Source organism: Pelodiscus sinensis, chromosome 17 (genome assembly GCF_049634645.1).
Source record: "Pelodiscus sinensis isolate JC-2024 chromosome 17, ASM4963464v1, whole genome shotgun sequence".
NCBI classification, from domain to species: domain Eukaryota; kingdom Metazoa; phylum Chordata; order Testudines; family Trionychidae; genus Pelodiscus; species Pelodiscus sinensis.
Window position 1 is genome coordinate 29,446,125 of NC_134727.1, and position 18,044 is coordinate 29,464,168.

Here is an 18,044-nt window from a genome sequence, read left to right on the forward strand (position 1 = left end):
CCCCACGACAGCCAGTGGGGGTTACCCCAGAGCCAGCAGCATAGAAACCAGCCAGGTACCCCCACTACGTCACACCAGGTTCATAAAAAGACAAACTAATTCCTCCTCTCCTTGCCTACTTGATCAACTTTATTCTAGAGATGACATATCTTCCTTTAAAGCAACAGCTGCTGACCACTGCCAGAGGACCAAATAAAGCAACTGCTATGTGGAAGCGTTGCCAGCGAGAGCGGAGAACCAAAGCGAGTTTTTTATTTGGCCTTACTGCTAAAAATTCAGAGCTGTTTCACTAACTTGGAGAATTTTTATTATAAATTTTTATTCTTTTTGAAGTTTCTAATACATATGCACAAGATCCATAAGTCAATCTGAGCATGTGATTTATTCTCGACTGTCTAAATTCAATGCATAATGTCAAATGTATTAGCCCTAAAAACCTGAAATCATGCCACTTAAGATTCATTTTAAGTTAATGCCTGAAGGAGAATGTTTTTAGAAGCAAATATGAAACTTCTAAGACTTGTGGGATAGAAAGGATTATCATGTAAGTGAAGTACTCTACTTGGATGTAAGGAGATCCAGGTTCTACTTCCTGTTTTTCAGGATACAATGAAACCCTAGGAAAGTTATGTAATCTCTTTGCAACTCAAAGCACTAATCTGTAAAATGAGGAAAATACTACTTGCCTACGTTGGCAATGTGAGATCAATTTAACTGCTTCTCAGATACTTCAATGATGGGAGCAATAGAGAGACTATACATGAAATTAGCTGATGGGGTGCAGTTGGAGAGCACACACAAGCACAAGTTGGCCAATTTAAGTCTATTGGTAAATCACATCTCAACTTCATAATCAGTAAAAGTGATCAATTCACCTACAGAAAGTAATGAATTTGGAAGGTAAGGAAAATTTCCTATTCATACAATGCTGTAAGTATACACAGCATTGTATAAATACAGAAGACAAGTTCTCTGCCCAAAGAAGCTTACATTCTAACAAATACAACATGTACAAAAAAAAATGAGAAGCAAGAATAACAAGGAGTCCTGTGGCACCTTAGAGACTAACAGATTTATTAGGGCATAAGTGAATAGCCTAATAAATCTGTTAGTCTCTAAGGTTCCACAAGACTCCTTGTTGTGTTTGCAGATACAAACTAACACGGCTACCCCCTGAGACTTTTCAGATGCCAGAATGTGAGTAAACAGGAACACAGCATTGAGGGCTCAATTAAGGATTCTCACAGACCTCAGTGAGTGTTTAGAAAGGCTATATGGAAGATGAGACTTTATAACAGGCGAAACTAAAACCCTGGATTGGAAAGCCTGTAAAATAAGGATCTAGGTCTGGAGAGGGTAGTTTGGGCCTATAAGTATTATCAAGCTAGCTTTTATTTCAGGCATAGTTATTTTAGCCTAGCATAAATCAGAAGAGCCATTTTTTTCTGATCATTTGTATATTGTAGGAACTCTATTTATACATTATTAATTCTCACTGCTGCTCTTTTGCATTGTTTTGTTAAACTTACCTGTCAGGTATTCGAGAACAGCGGCCATGTACACTGGGGCACCAACACCAATTCTGTACTTGGGGTGACCTTTCTTAATATAACGTAGCATTCTTCCTACAGGGAATATGACTCCAGCCTTTGCTGAGCGGGAAGTCTTGGTAGACTTCTTCTTTCCACCTCTGCTGGACATTTTGTCTATAGCAGGTCTAGAACAGTACACTAAAAACAAAAGAAGAGATAAGATTACCAGTGAAGAGTACAACCCACAATGCTTTCAGATGACTATTGTACTCTTTCTATAGATGCAAGAATAACTCATTTTTTCCATCAGTGACAAATAAAATCAACAGATTATTTTATTTGCAGCTGAACTTTAGTTGTGCTGGGATGCTACTTTGAGGTTGGCATTGTTAAATTATGTTGAAGGTGCCTAAAACATATGGGGAGGTAGCTTTTTATACACATACATAAGATTTTACAAGTTGTTCTATAGTGGATATTCTTTAATAAAATGGTAACGTTTACTTGCCATAACTTTGTTTATAAATACAAAATGTGTGATACAGAGGTTGACTGGTGGGAAATATGACCTTTTAGTATTTTAGAGCTTCTTCTAAGATCCTAATGCATTTTATCATAGATAAGTATCACTGAACACAGTCATCTGAGGAGTGGAGCATGGCAGTCATTGTAAAACAGGGCATGAGAGCAAAGAGGGGATAATTTTGACCAAAGACACTGAGCAAACTTCTATTATGGAGTTATGGAAAAAAGCCATTAGCTAGGTTTTCAAACTACAATGGTAAACAGTACAACTGTGCTGCTAATGTGCATGTTGCAATTACCAGGAACCAAAAACGAGGTAATGGCCTGCACAAATGCCTATCTAAATAACATTATTTTAAAGACCAGATATAGAAACAACATGTGTCATGGTATTCAAGGTCCTACCTCAGCACAGGGAGATGCATACGTGATCTTAAAGTCCCTTCCAGCTCTTCACTTGTACTATATCCCTGTAGAAGAGTAGCCCTCAATAGTTCCCCAAAAGATTAATGTATAGTAAACTCTAGCTCCTGTAATTTAACTGTTTTGAAGAATAAAGAGCTGAGCTGAGTCTAGAACAGGAGTGGGCAATACTTTTTTTTTTTTTGCCGGGGCCACTTCAGGAATTTTTGAAGTGGCCCCGGGCTGCTCCGGAAGGGGCGAGGCCACAAGCAGAAGGAGCAGGGCCAGGATACTTCCCTGCTTCCCCATTCACCGACCATGATTGGTCTAGGGACCGCCTCTGCCCCGCTCCCATAGGTTCCCCCTATGCACCCATTCCCCCAGCGGTGGGAGGATACTTCATGTGCTCCTCCTCTATCCCCAGGCCAATATTGGTGGGGGCTGCCAAATTCTGTTTTACCTTTTGATATTTGCAAGAATCTAACTTCTGAACAGAAACAGGCAAAGCTTCACAGTGCCTGAGCACTTTCAGTTTCCCAAACTATTTGTGGGTGAGGGGTTGGGTTAGTGGTTTGCAAAACCAGTTCATGATTTTCTCCCCATCACCATAATATACATGGAGTGATGAGATGTTTTTTCTCAGAAAGGAGATTTAGTTTTAAAAAAATTATTAACCAAAGGGAAATCCACGAGGCATTAGCAATAAACCTCCTAATCCTTCCATCTCCTGCCTCAATCTGGCAAAAATGGTTTTTCAGTGCAATTTTTTTTTCTCGCGCCTTTTCTCACAGTTTGAATTTTCTTTCACTATGCCAGTTCTTTGCTCCATTTTTCATTCTGTTTTTTTTTTCCTACTGGATTTTTTTCCCATGCCATCTCTTTATAGTGAAACACAAGCCTAATAACATTTGTGTCAAACTTGTGAACAAACAATGACAGAGTTCAAAATTAGACAAAACTAGTTTGACCAACCATATTTTTGAATTCTGCAACTTTGGCTATGTGACTTCGGATGTGTGCCGACATGCTTCACAGACTTTCAAATCTCAAGGAGTCACTGAGCTCCAGATTGCATAAGTCTCATATCAGGATCACTTCTTATGACTAAGACCTTACTTAAAAAATCTAATGAGTATTCCCTTTTCCTCCCACTTTCACAGAGGGCTCTCTTCCTCAGCAATTCAGTACCTGGATGAAAGACTGTGGGTGATAAATCAATGAATGTTTTATTGCCTGCTAAAGGCAAACACAATCTAGCTCTATTATATTAGCTTTGACATGGTTTATATTGGCATTGTTTTTGAACAAAGACAGTTTCACACAAGTCAGACAACCTTGGAAGGGGAAAAATATCTAAACGTTTCTGCTAGCTCCCACCAAACTGAGTCAGCTGCCATAGCAGCTCATCAGTGAATATGACAGCAAAAGCTGGTGTTGTTGCTTTGGAAAACTGCCCATATTAGTTTACATACTCATTTAAAACAACAACTTCAAAAATAATCAGAGCATGCAATGTGGTGTGGCTTCTTTGCAGCATAAACATTTTTCTACCTACTGTAGCAAATATTTTTACGGTCAATCTCAATTTGGGTTCCCATCTATGCTACAGATGCTAACTCCATCAAACCCCTAACAAAATATTATCCATGTGTTTTCTAAACCAAGGAACTGGAAAAGTGGGAGGGGAAGATTTAAAAAAAAAAAAATCTATGTGGGTTTTGGTTTCTCTCATTTTTTTAATTGAAAAGCAAAAGTAGAAATAATTTTTCTTCCCCACAGGGGCCCTTGTGGGAGTGGAAGCAGTAGGTCTCCTTTGCCAGCTGGCTTATTATGGCGTATAAAAGAGACGGCCTTTATTGAAAACAAGGAATATGAAACCCCCAAAGTGTATGTCATGTCCTAAAGTACTTCTAATGCAATAAATGATGCTTTCATTGCTATGTTATTCTATGCTGGAATCTTCAATAGTTTTCAAAGTTATGGGTGGAAAACAAAATACCAGCTATTTTACAAATGCAGGTAGACTTTGCTAATTCACATAATTTAAAATATGCAAAGACTTGACAGTCTCTTGGCAAGGATTTCTTAGCTGAGGCAGTAGTGAGATGCCATACCACCAGGATGTCATTTTTCCAACTTTACAACAGAACATTTACGAGTGAAGCAAACAGTTAATAATGAAGCACTGTCAAACGAAAACTGAACATTGTCACAACAAGTGGGAAAGGTGCATCTTCTGATGCACCATCCTTGCTTCTAAATGCTAATTACTTAGAGGCAAATATAGCTGTGGAAGAGCCTAGAGAGAGGCCCCATGTGAAGCTGAACATTCCATGAAGTCTACTTCACCCATTGGGTTGAACTTTATTCTGCAATGATACTCCACAGCACCTTTTATGAGGAGCAGCCCCCCAGCCTGCATCTTTATGCCTGCGTCTCTCTGGTTTAGCAGGTTAGAGTTTGCCTCTTATTCACCAGCTTGAAAAACTCTAACCTGCAATGGGACTTCTAGTTATTAGTGCCCTTTAAAGTTTCTCTACTTATGGTCTGAAGAGGGCTATACCTCTCTAAAGGCTGGCATATCTCAGTGTAGGAGATTATTTCGCCAAGTATAAAAGTTAATTTCAAATGCATTGTCAGACATTATATTTTTCAAGGAATTTCTAGAAATCTTAATTCTTATGTCTGTATAATGTTCCTACAGCTCCAACACAGAGAAGGAGCAGAAGAATTCAGGTAGGACCATGCTTCCAAGATTTCAATGCATGGATATGTCTAGACTGCAGACTTCTTTCGAAAGCAGCTTTTTCAGAAAAGATCTTCTGAAAAAACTTCTTTCAAAAGAGAGCACCCACACTGCAAAAGCACATCAAAAAAAGAGATGTGCTTTTTCTAAAGATCGCATGCAGACCACCTGGATGGTATCTCACATAAAGCAGTGATTGCTATGGCCAGAATGATCAACAGAGCACCTGTGCTTTTTCTTCTTCCCGGTTCTTTCGAAAAAACTCCCTCTTCCACGTCCACACACACCTTTTTCCGAAAGAACTCTTTCGGAAAAGGCATTCTTCCTTGCAGAATGAGATTTACCAATGTTGGAAAAACCCCTGCGTTCTTTCAATTTTCTTTCAAAAAGACGCAGGTGGATGCAGGTGAAGTTTTTTTTGGAAAAACGATTATTTTTCCGAAAAAACACCCCTGTAGTATAAGGTGCACCCCATGTCTCACCTCTCCCATGTGGAACAGGATAGGTTGTGGGTAGCAATGAGTTATCGGACAGAGGAGCACGTCTTCCCCAGTGGTTTCTCAGGGAAACTTAATCCCTTTGGGCTATGTTGTGTGTCTTGCCTGAGCTGACTTGTAAGAGATGCTGGAGTAATCATGTCCATGGAAGCCCTAGAAGCTTGGTTCCTATTCTCTGGCAATGTGGCTTCACTGAAATGGATTCCAGAGTTCCTATAAAGCCTCTCTGCAGTTGACCCCGGTCTCTGGATTAATACAATCTGTCAATTTAGTCCATGGGACAGTCTCCCCTTCAGACTGGGGGAGAAGAATCTGAAAGAGTCTGTTTTCTTTCCTTTAGTGCTCCTGTGGATTTTAGCATGAGAGGGGCTGATCTAGCCCTAAGTGGTTAACATTTGGAGCCCAAATCATAAGAGTAAAGTATGTAGCAAAACAGAATTCTGACTTTTTTTTTTGACTGAATAGACATTAAATACAACATATCTGATTTTAAAAATACAAACTGAAGACGTACATGGACTAGGGATCATTAAGAAGTTGGTATCTGATACATGTTTAGTTGATAAGGGAAAGCACTCAGTCCCAGCTTGTGCCGGGTCCGGGAGCTACCCCTGCTGCAGCTCTGTGGTTTAAATGTAGCAAGAACCAGGCTACTTGCCCACCCAGCTCTTACTACATTTAAAATGCAGAGATGCAGCAGGGGTAGATCCCAGACCTAGCACGAGCCGGGACTGAGCTCAGTTTACTCAGTCCCTGCTCATGCAGGGTCCAGCAGCCCATTGATGGAGGGGTCTGTTCACGGCCAACCTGGGCCACTGCAAACAGGGGCTGCTTCATGGCAGTAGCCCCTATCCACAGAGGGTCCCAGATGTCTACTCAACTACTCATGTCCCTAACATGGACTGCTGTGGTAGAGTGCTGCAATGTACGGTACAATGGGGCCACATGGCATTTTAGTTTTATTTCTATCACCAAGCAAATGACTCAGTTCATGAGAGGGGGAGATGTGAGTTACGACAGTCATTCCTTCATCTGTGGAAACATCATTGTCTGCTGACACAGATACCGTAGTCTATTTGAGTGATACTAAGTTTGTTAACTTACTGCCAATCATAATCAATCTTATTCAATTGAATTTCCATTATCAGGCTTGAGCAAAGACAGCAGGAAAGAGCCAGGCTGATCCTTTCCAACCCACCTTGTAGTATCTTGATCAGTGGGATAATATTCCCTTTTATGTACTGTATTTCATATAACCCATTCAAAGCTTCAGTGCCAGTAATAAACACATTCAAGATGCAATGTATATAACAAGACTCTGGGATTGTCACTCTGTGGCTAAGTCTACACTGGCACTTTACAGCACTGTACCATTCTGACTCAGAGGTATGAAAAAAAAAAAAAAACCCTCCTGAGCACAGCAAGTTACAGAACTGTAAAACTCCAGCACGAACTATGCACCCAGGCTGGGAGCTAGCAACCTTATCCCGGGCCAGAAGTGGCAGCTGTGGGATTCCTCCTCCTCTCCCCCCATTTAATCAGTCAACTAATTAAACTAAATGTTTATCATATTAACTAATTAAACAGGATTTTACATCCATAATGCTGAACATTGCCAAGTTTGGTCATCACTTGGATCTGTGGTTTGTTGCCATTTCATTTTAAGTCCTCAGCCATTTTAACTTTGATTTACAGCTGTGCAAAAGCAAGGCATATTTCTGTACCACACCAAGGCTATGTCTAGACTGCAAGCCTCTTTCGAAAGAGGCTCTTTCGAAAGAGAGCGTCTAGACTGCATGTTGAACTTTCGAAAAAGCGGCTTGCTTTTTCGAAAGAAAGCATCCAGTGAGTCTGGATGCTCTCTTTCGAAGAAGCCCTATTTACATTGAAGAACGCCTTCTTTCGAAAAAGGAACTTTCGAAAGAAGGCGTTCTTCCTCATGAAATGAGGTTTACCGCCATTGAAAGAAAAGCCGCATTCTTTCGATTTAATTTCGAAAGAACGCGCTTGAGTCTGGACGCAGGTGAGGTTTTTTCGAAAAAAGGCTACTTTTTTCGAAAAAACCCCCTGACTCTGGACACAGCCCAAGAGTGCTCGACCACTGTGATATCAGAAGTAACTTAACTAACCACCACATTACTCCATACCTACTTGGCTTGCAACAGTTTAATTGGCTATAATGAAGGGCAGATGGAGTGTAGTTTGGCCCAGCTGCCAAATCAGCTACAGCATAGAATTTCAGCTATTAGTGATATATACACAACATGGAGTATCTTTTCCATACTAAGCTTGCTTTAACACTACACTTCTGCATAATTACAAGTAGCTTCTGTTAACATTGATGGCAAACATGGACCTACACTGAGAATCAAAAAAAATTTATGCACTGGGAGATTATTAGATTCAGAAAAATATAGTGCGAACCAAAGAGGAAGGGTGTAATTCTGTTATGTATACACAGAATTACACAATTTGTAAATGCAAAACAGCTTTAGGGAATTCCAGTTAAAGCTCTAATACTCATTCTGCCACATTTAACTTAAAAGGGATAAAAATAAGACTTAGAACGGAAGGGATCTTTAAAACTATGGATTTGTAAATATCGGGGTGCAGAACTGTACATTATCAGCAGAGAAGGCATTTAACTTGCCAGAGCCAAAATATACTTGTTTTTAAAAATAGAGCTATAAAGAAAATGAGCATAGTCTGATGATGAAGATGATTTTATTTTACTTTACATGGTGCTCACAAACAACCTGACCTTAAAACTACAAACTCCGAAATACTGCCCACTTTCATGAAACATATGGCAGTTTGCTGAGTCACTGCTAATCAGTGGTCATACAAGGTAAAGCTAACCAAAAGGAACTTCAGTGTGAACAACAGTTGTTACAAGATTTGAAAAAAAAAATTCCAAGAATACATAATATAAGCCCTCTTCTTTCTCTACTGCCTTTCCATTGCAATATCTGGCAAGTTTCCCTAAATGTGTAGGATCTTCAAGGAACATGGCATACAGCTTTCTATTTTGACTGAGACTCTCTGGCAGAGGCCAAAGTATAATTCATATTAAAGACATTTCTGAATCAAGGATAAAAGCAGACTAAATGAATTAGATCCCTAATAACGTATGAGATAGAGGTTCTGCAATGAATTTTCTTAAAGCTTAACGTTTACACTAACCACCATGAGAAGCAATCACGAGATTTGCAATGTTAAGTGAATGAAGGCTCCAGTAAGGAGAATTCCATCACCCCTTCAAAATAACTAATAATAAAGAAAAGAATAAAACTAACTATGGGCCTTATTCTTCTCTGACCTACACCATTGTGAATCAGCTTTAAGTTCACTGAAGTCAATAGGCTTAATGCTCAGCAAAACCAATGCAAATCAGGATAAATTCAACTCCATGGGTGCGTCTAGACTGGCAAGATTTTGCGCAAAAGCAAGTGCTTTTGCACAAAAACTTGCCAACTGTCTACACTGGCCGCTTGAATTTGCGCAAGAGCACTGACTTTGTACTGTACAAAACCAGTGCTTCTTGCGCAAATACTGTCACGCTCCCGGTCAGGGATAAACCCTCTTGCGCAAGAATACTTGCACAAGAGGGCCAGTGTAGACAGGCACCTTAGTTTTTTGTGCAAGAAAGCCCAATGGCTAAAATGGCCATTGGAGCTTTCTTGCGCAAAAGCACGTCTAGATAGGCACGGATGCTTCTGCGCAAAAACAATTTTTGTGCAAAAGCATCCTTGCCAATCTAGATGCTCTTTTGTGGAAATACTTTTAATGGAAAAACTTTTCCGTTAAAAGTATTTCCGCAAAATCATGCCAGTCTAGACGCAGCCCATGTGTTTAAATCCTGCTTGCAACTGACTAGGATATTCTTGGTTGGCTTTAACACTATGTGAAGAATGAATAAATTACAGTAAAAGGTAAACTTTTCACGCACTCATTGCTATCTTCTTTGTTTGAAAGCCTAAGCATCATACAATTCTTAATAGTATACATTGAACATCTTGGTAAAAGGTATACATATCAAGTAGCTGCAATACACTGCATCTGATACTATTTTAGATAATACTAAATTAATATCTGGTAAGAGGGTCAAGCTAATAACTTGCTATTAATAGTCATCAGATGCTGACTCTAAATGATTATTTTAGTTGAGCAAGTGGCATTCATTCTAATCAGGACAACAGTCTGATTAAATGCTTACATCCACAAGTTAATTGCATTCACCATACAAAGACGATAGATTTCACTAGATCTTATATAAGCATATAAAGGGGAATGTTTTCACTGGAGAATGTTCTCCTGCAACTGGATACTTGTCAAGCTGAAGCAGAGGCATTTGCCTTTTCTCTCTTCCTTCTCTCCTTCATTTTTTGCATCAGCAAAAATTAATTCTGTTGTAATACTATTCATTTTCTTTCCAATGATTAACAATGTAAATGCTGTCATGCTATCTGATGTATACTGATGCATTACAGCAATCGTTGCTCCCTGTACTACTTTTGAAAAGCTGCATTCTGATAATCTTTGACAGAAGACTTGCTCTGTGTGTTTCAGCTAATCATGAGCTATTTAGGAATACTTTATACAGTGTCTAAAAGCATGAATAAAATGGTCTCTAATATGTGAACCAAGTACAGTAGATTCCTGGTCCTTAACTAAGACTTCTAGGAGCTACAGTAATACAAATAATAAATAGGGTTATATCAGCAAGTAAACAAGTAGTGATTTGATATAACAATGTAATTTCAGATTAATCTAAGTGCTTTATTGAATCAGTAATTTTATGTTCTGCCTGTAAAGAGGCAGCAATCAGTATAGAAGAATCCAGTAACAAGTATGGGCACAAACCCCATGTACTGCTACTACTACATTGACTTCTCATCTAAAAGCATTATATCAAAATGTACAGCTAAAAATGAATACATCAGTAGAAAAAACTATCAAGACAAATTCTCCTTCTCAATTACTGTATTGCATGCCTGTCCATTTTACTCAGGTTCTATAACAAATGAAAGTATACAAGTATTTCCAACAATGGTAATTTACTTTTTTAAAGCTAATGGTCATTTTATTTTCAAAGTGCGTCTGTGCCAAGAATGAAAATAGTTACACAATTTTTATGTATTGATAAAAGGACTTTTTACAAAGCTCCACTTTTTGCAAAGGTGACACCTGGGGAAAAACAAGCCTCTTGTAAGAGAAACACAGTATGTACATACAATTAAGACAAAAAGGGTTTTAAATCATTGAACCATTTAAGAATTAGGAATGTATGTCCAGAAAGACTATGTGTAACCACCACAAAGGTGGATTTGGACCTAAGACCTCTGGAGCTGACTACAGGAACCTACAGGAAGCCAGCTCCCAGCCCATGCTGTAGAGGTCTCTTGATCTTAACTATTGCAGTGGTCTAGGTGCCACTTGCAGTACTCAGTAACCACACTAGGTGTGTGGGTTACATATGCATTTCCATGAAAGAATGTTTCAGAAATTCCACAACCAGTATTTTGTAAGCTGACAGAAATGCAAACAAACAGTCGAAGTGGGTGTTTTCCAGCCACAATCCATATGTAAAATAAGTTTAACAATAGACAACAATGCTGCCTGGTCCTTGTGCAGGTGAACAAATAGGAAAGAGGGTAAAAGGACCAGGCTAAGTGGATGCCAGGCACAATGACATCCTCACACTTAACTCCTTTGACTGTAAAAACAATGTCAGCCCATATATAATGTCAGTCTTTCCAATGTGGGCTGGCAAGGGAGAAGGCACTATAGCCATGGACCATCCCTCCCTCATATTTAACTGAGCAACATTCAGGAAAGAGGGATGACCCCTCTTCACAGGAGGTGCAGTAGTTATGCTCCTCTCCTCCAACCTGGATATCTGGGAAGCGCTGTGAGTGCTTTCAAGCATAATGCTGAGCAGATGTTTGGGCCGGGTCCCCTCTTCTCCACAGTGCTCTTAAAATTCTGAGGCCTTCTCCTTTCCTCCTACTTTTGTTACTTGTCATATATTTACATTGTAAGCATGCAGAGCAGGGGAGATGTCTTTTTGTTATGTACTTACCTACCATAATGGGCTGATTGGGGCCTTTAGATCATAGTGCAAAATATATATCACCTTTTCCTTATTTTGAAAGGAAGGGGAAATTTGGATCCAAACTACTGTTCTGGAATGTTACTATTCCATCTAAAGAAGAGGGCTGTGCCCACAAAAGCTCATGATGCTACATTTTTTGTTAGTCTCTAAGGTGCTGCAGGACCATTCGGTCGTTTTTAAAGTTTTTTCACTATTCCATTTGTCATGCAGAGAAAGGCTCTTTTTAAGGAACTCCTTGTTATTCAGTAGAAACTCTGCAGCACCAAGACAAGTTTTCTTTTGTTTGCAGCAGTTATACTTTTGCTAAACATTGAGCTAAAATCAGGAACACCTGAGTGTACCTTTCAGTGTTAGTGTTAAATTCTCCCAGTTTACATCACTGCAAAGGTGGAACACAATTTGGCCTGGTATGAATAACTTGCATTCAATTCAATGGAATATATATACATATTCATATATACACACTCTCTCTCTCTATATATATATATACACACACACACACACACAAAATATACATATATTTATATAGGTTTTCATGTAGGTGTTCAAGTAGCCTGAAAGGTTTCACTTCTTTACACCATTTTTGCCATGTCATCACATAAGAACAAAATGCCTTGGAATTAAAATTTGGATCTAAAATATTTAAAGGTAATTCCTTCAACTGTTTAAACAATAAAAAACAAAACAATAATAATCTAGGTAAATTGGATGCTCAGTATAAATTCTCCCAATAACCAAATGCATCTAGAAAAACAAAACAGGGATTATCAGAGAAACTGTAATTGTTGTGTTATGCCTTTTATTTCCATTCTATGCCTCAGAACCCAGGGGTTCATTCTTTAATTAAAGACTAACTTGCTATTTGGTTCATCTATTTCTACCAAACACTTAGGCAGGTGCCTCAGCTATAAAGTTACTTACATACCTGTTGCTTTGTGACAGTCATAGTGTAATCTTAGAAAAATATTATGCTCATTCTAATGGTCAAAATATGAAATCATAAGCCATAATTCAACAAGTCAATGTAATATCAATATAAATAGACACATTTTACATTAGTTTGATTAAATGAAATCTGGCCCCTCATGTCTGCCACAGGTATAAATGGGGACCTTCTACAAGTAACTTTTAAAGACTTCACAGTAAACAAAAAAACCAAGAGATTAGCTACAAAGAACTTGTGTGTACTTGTTCCTACTACTTTCTTCTTTACATACACACCCTTCAGTTTTCCAGCAAATCCATGTTTGGTCCTCATACTGAGAGAAACCTGTATTCACCTGCAGCATGCCATACCTGCAGCTAGGGTGCAGCTCCTGCGAGAAACACCCACACGCTGCCTAGAGCGTGATGTGTTTGTCGGAAAGAACCGCACAGGCTTTAAAAATGACAGCCCCAAAATAATGTGTGTGGCAGCCATTCCTTTGCCCAATATTTACTTCTTCCACTGCGAGGCTGCTCTGTTTTCAGAAAATGTCAGTTAGTTCTTCCTAGGCGTAAGTCCTTCCCCCTTGTGCAATCACACACAACTTTGCACTTCAGCACGAGGCGACAATGGCAGAGTGGACCAAAAATGTCCTCCCGCTGTGCTCCGGCCATTCCTTTTTGCAGTCGCTACACATTATCCTCTCCTGTCCAATGACCCGGTGGGAGAGAAGAGGAAGCGGGGAGGGGAGGGAGGCAAAGCTGGTTTCAACACAGACTCCTCCATTTACATCTCTGTGCAACATGCTGCGACTGCTGGTACTAAGTGGGCTCCGTCCAGCCTCAGCGCCCTGCTCCTGGGCGGCAAGGGGACCCCACTGCCCCTCATGCTGAGAGGGGAGCGGAGTCCCGGGAGACAAACCACTCGGAGGACCCGGGGGGGGGGGTCCCCAGGATCCCTCCATTTCCCGTCAGGAAGGGGCCAGCGAGCTCGTTTCTGCCCAGACCCCGCTGGCGAGGCGCCCGGTGCGTCCCTGGCTCGCAGCGCCCAGGAGCTGCCCGCTGGGCAGACCCGCCCGGTGCTCCAGAGCCCCTCCCCAGAGCGATACGGGGACGGGAGCCAGCCCCCCCCGCCCCCGGGACAGCCGGCGAGAGCCGCGCCCGGCGCCGACCTACCGGCAGCGGCAAAATGTCTCCCGTCGCCCCGACCGTCCGCTCCCCGGGCTCGGCCGCCGTGTGAACTGGAACAAGTCCGCCCCTGAGCGGCTGGGTGAGGTCCCACAATGCACCGCGAGCGCCTCGTCACATCCCCTCCCCTCCCCTCCTGGGCCAGCCCCGCCTGGTGCTGCCGCCGCGTGCTGGGAGCGGAGCTTGCCCCACCCTCCCCCTCCCACCGTCGCGCGCCGCCTGGTCGGGTTCATCGCCAGCGCGCGGAGCCCTCTGCCGCTACCCAGCCCCTCCCTCCCTCCCCTAGTGCACAGAGTCCCCCGCCCCCAGCTTCTCATTCCCCTAGTGCAAAAAAACCTTCGGCCCCTCCCTCCCCTAGTGCAAAACCCCCTCTGCCCCTCCGTCCCCAGTGCACAGCTCCTCCTTCCACTAATGGAAACCCCCTCTGCCCCTCCCTCCCCTAGTGCACAGCTCCTCCTTCCACTAATGGAAACCCCCTCTGCCCTTCCCCTCCCCTAGTGCAAAACCCCCTCTGCCCCTCCCTCCCCAGTGCACAGCTCCTCCCTCCACTAATGGAAACCCCCTCTGCCCTTCCCCCCTAGTGCAAAACCCCCTCTGCCCCTCCCTCCCCTAGTGCACAGCTCCTCCTTCCACTAATGGAAACCCCTTCTGCCCTTCCCCTCCCCAGTGCACAGCTCCTCCTTCCACAATGGAAACCCCCTCTGCCCTTCCCCTCCCCTAGTGCAAAACCCCCTCTGCCCCTCCGTCCCCAGTGCACAGCTCCTCCTTCCACTAATGGAAACCCCCTCTGCCCTTCCCCTCCCCTAGTGCAAAACCCCCTCTGCCCCTCCGTCCCCTAGTGCAAAATCCCCTCTGCCCCTCCCTCCCAAGTGCACAGCTCCTCCTTCCACTAATGGAAACCCCCTCTGCCCTTCCCCCCAGTGCAAAACCCCCTCTGCCCCTCCCTCCCCTAGTGCACAGCTCCTCCTTCCACTAATGGAAAACCCCCTCTGCCCCTCCCTCCCCTAGTGCACAACTCCTCCTTCCACTAATGGAAAACCCCCTCTGCCCTTCACTCCCCTCCCCTTCCCTAGTGCAAAACCCCCTCTGCCCCTCCCTCCCCAGTGCACAGCTCCTCCTTCCACTAATGGAAAACCCCCTCTGCCCCTCCCTCCCCTAGTGCACAGCTCCTCCTTCCAGTAATGGAAAACCCCCTCTGCCCCTCCTTCCCCTAAGTGCACAGCTCCTCCTTCCACTGATGGAAAACCTCCTCTGCCCCTCCTTCCCCTAGTGCACAGCTCCTTCTTCCCATAGTGCACAGACTCCCTGGCCCCCAGCTTCTCCTTCTTCTAGTGCAAAAAAACCCCTGTGCTCCTCCCTTCCCTGGTGCACAGCTTCTCCTTCCCCTAGTGCAAAAAAATCCCTCTGTCCCTCCCCTAGTGCACAGCTCCCTCTTTCACTAGTGCAAAAAAGCTGTCCCTCCTTCCCCTAGTGCACCATTCCTTCTTCCTATAGTGCAAAAAACCCTTCTGCCCCTCTCTCCCCTAGTGCCCAGAGTCCCCTACCCGAATCCCTCCCTTCGCTAGTGCACAGAGACCCTGGCTCCCTGCCTAGCTTGCAGAGCCCCCACTTCTCTCTCCTCCTCCTCCCCCGTGCACAGAGCCCCCCTCCGCCTCCCACTCTATGTTCAGTCCTTCACATTGACAGAATAGCCCTGTGCCCTCTTCCCCTGCAACTCCCCTACCCACACTGCAAACCCAAAGGGCCCCCCTCTTTTTTCTCCTCTCCTGCCCCCACAGCTCCTCTGCCCACAGAATGTGCAGCAGCAGAGACCAACCCCCTCTCCAGCTGCTTCTCTTCCTGCCTGCCACCTACACTGTGGGTAGAGCCCTGTGCCACGTCCTGCTGCTTCTCATGCAGACTAATGACCACAGCAGTACTTGCTGCTCCCTACAATACAACTCCGTCCTGTTTACCCCCTCCCCTGAGACAGGGCCCAATTCAGCACCTCAACACTCTGCTGGGATTCTCCCCGCACCTCCTGTTGTGACCCACTCAGCGTGCATTGCCCAGCACACTGAATTCTCCCAATGCCTCTCCCTCCATCATCTGAAAAAGTATGTAGTGCATAATCCAGTCCTCATGACAACGCCTCATTACCTCTCCCACTCAATGCCAGGCAGTGAGCGAAGAAGAGCAATTCCCATAGAGAAGGGTATGCAGCACACAGCTAAGTGCATCAGCCCTGTTCCCTCACAAGATTGCCTCTCTGGTTCTTCCCTGCTGCTATCCACTCCTTGTGCTGCAGCACAGTGTGTTCTGGTCCCTTTCCCCTGCCTGGCTTCCTGACTCAAGAGGCTGGGGAGGTGGAAAACAGGGTTACACTGAAACTGAGAGATCATGTTTTCTTATTGGAATAAAGTTCCTTGTTCAGTGTTAGAAGAAAGTGATTCTCTAATTCTCTCCCACAGTTAAATGATACATATGCTCTCACCCATGGCTGCTATAGCCACCCAGACTTCCCCACACCCTCTGCCTCCTCACATAGCTCCCAAGAGGAATTCTGTCTTAGTGATGCAAACATGTCTACATATGCCTCCGTGGTGGGCAACCTGCAGCCTGAGGGCCACGCATGGCCCATTGGAGGTTCTATGTGTGGCCCACAAGATATTTTGTTTATTGTTGCCCACGCACAAGGTTGCCAGATTCTGCTGGTTTTGGTCTGCAATTTTTTTTTTTAACTGGTCATACTCAAGTGGCATGCACATAAAGCAAGGGCATGTGAAGTGCAGCATGTGCTGATCACACACAACGTTGTGAGAGCCGGGTGCTCCCACTGCATCCAATCAAAGTGCTGCTATCTTCAATCATCACACCTCACAAATACACGGTACGCAAGTGCCCAAACTACCCTATCCTGGGAGACTGTCTTGCTTACAACAATCTTGCAGCCCACTGAGATGAAGGAGGGCTACTCATGCAGCCCACTCACTAGTCCAAGTTGACCCTCACTGAAATACCTTGTCCTGAAAGAGGAGCATTCCTGCTGCTGCTCTTCCTCCTAGGGGACAGCCTGCTCCCCACTGGATGCCTAACCATCTCTGCTGGTTAGCACAGGGAGGCAGTAGGGTCATAGTGGCTCTGTCTCACTATTTGATATCCTGAAGCTTAGGAAATGCTTAGGAGGAGAGAAGTGATACACTCATGGTGGTTGTGTCCTGCTGCTCAGGAGCACGGAGAGGAGGGGAGGCAAAGCTTCTTTCATCCTCCCTCCTGTCTATGCCTGTGATGCAGCAGTAAAGCACATGTCCCCTCACCATACCGCCTGCCCCTCTGCTGCCCAGCTCCTGCTGCTGCTCCCTATCTCTCTTGCAGCTGTGACAGGTCTTTATGGAGTAGGAGGGGGACGGGGTCGTTTACGAGAAATCCACTTCCCCCTTCCTTGCACAGGCCTCCCAAAAGGCCCTACTCCCTGTGCCCAGCCAGGCCTACATGCTACTCTGATGGAGTGATAGCTTGTGGCTGCAGAAGTCAATGGGCAGCAATGCTGGGGCTCGCTGGGCATTTGTGTGCAGTGAGTTGAGAGCACCTGGGCTTCCCTCCTCCCTGGCTGTGCGCCCTCTCCCATTCTGACTTCTGCTGCATGGGGATCAGGAAGCAAAGGGGCTGCTGGCTCAGCTGGCCCCTCAGGGTGTATCTACACTGCAGGGCTTAACTCGAAATAAGCTATGCAAATTGAGCTATGTTAATTGTGTATCTTATTTTGAAATAGCTTATTTCGAAATAGGGAACGTCTACACAGCACATTTCAAAACCGAGCACTCTTCCTCCGACTTCCCTTACTCTTCGTACAACGAGGGTTACAGGAGTTGGAGTAAAAAGACCTCCAGCTTGACAGTATTTTGACACTATTTTGAAATAACTGCCTGCTGTGTAGACGTGGGCTAAGTTATTTCAGAATAGCGCTAGTTATTTCGAAATTGTGTTGCAGTGTAGACGTACCCTCAGTGGCCTTTAGCATGGGTAAGAGCAACTGAAGCGGAATTCACCCTGCTGGTGTGTGGCCAGTGGGATATGAAGGCAAGGAGAGTTAGAGCCCCTTGATGGCCCCTTGATATCCAAAACTCCGCAGCCTG

At 43.8% G+C, this 18,044-nt stretch overlaps 1 protein-coding gene across 6 annotated transcripts in view; it reads right to left on the reverse strand.

Annotated features, from left to right (window-relative positions):
* The window catches only part of MACROH2A1 (macroH2A.1 histone), a 72,575-nt gene extending 58,503 nt beyond the window's left edge, over positions 1-14,072 (reverse strand). For 4 of the 6 annotated variants that reach the window (XM_075900416.1, XM_075900415.1, XM_075900420.1 and 1 more), the window contains exons 1-2: positions 13,918-14,072; positions 1,530-1,730 (exon numbers count right to left, since the gene is read on the reverse strand). In XM_075900416.1, coding sequence (XP_075756531.1) covers positions 1,530-1,701 — 172 coding nt within the window. In that variant the 5' untranslated portion in view covers positions 1,702-1,730; positions 13,918-14,072. The remainder of the gene's footprint in view (positions 1-1,529; positions 1,731-13,917) is intronic. The other 2 variants (XM_075900418.1, XM_075900417.1) reach the window with 1 other exon arrangement.
* Between the last annotated feature and the right edge of the window lie 3,972 nt (positions 14,073-18,044).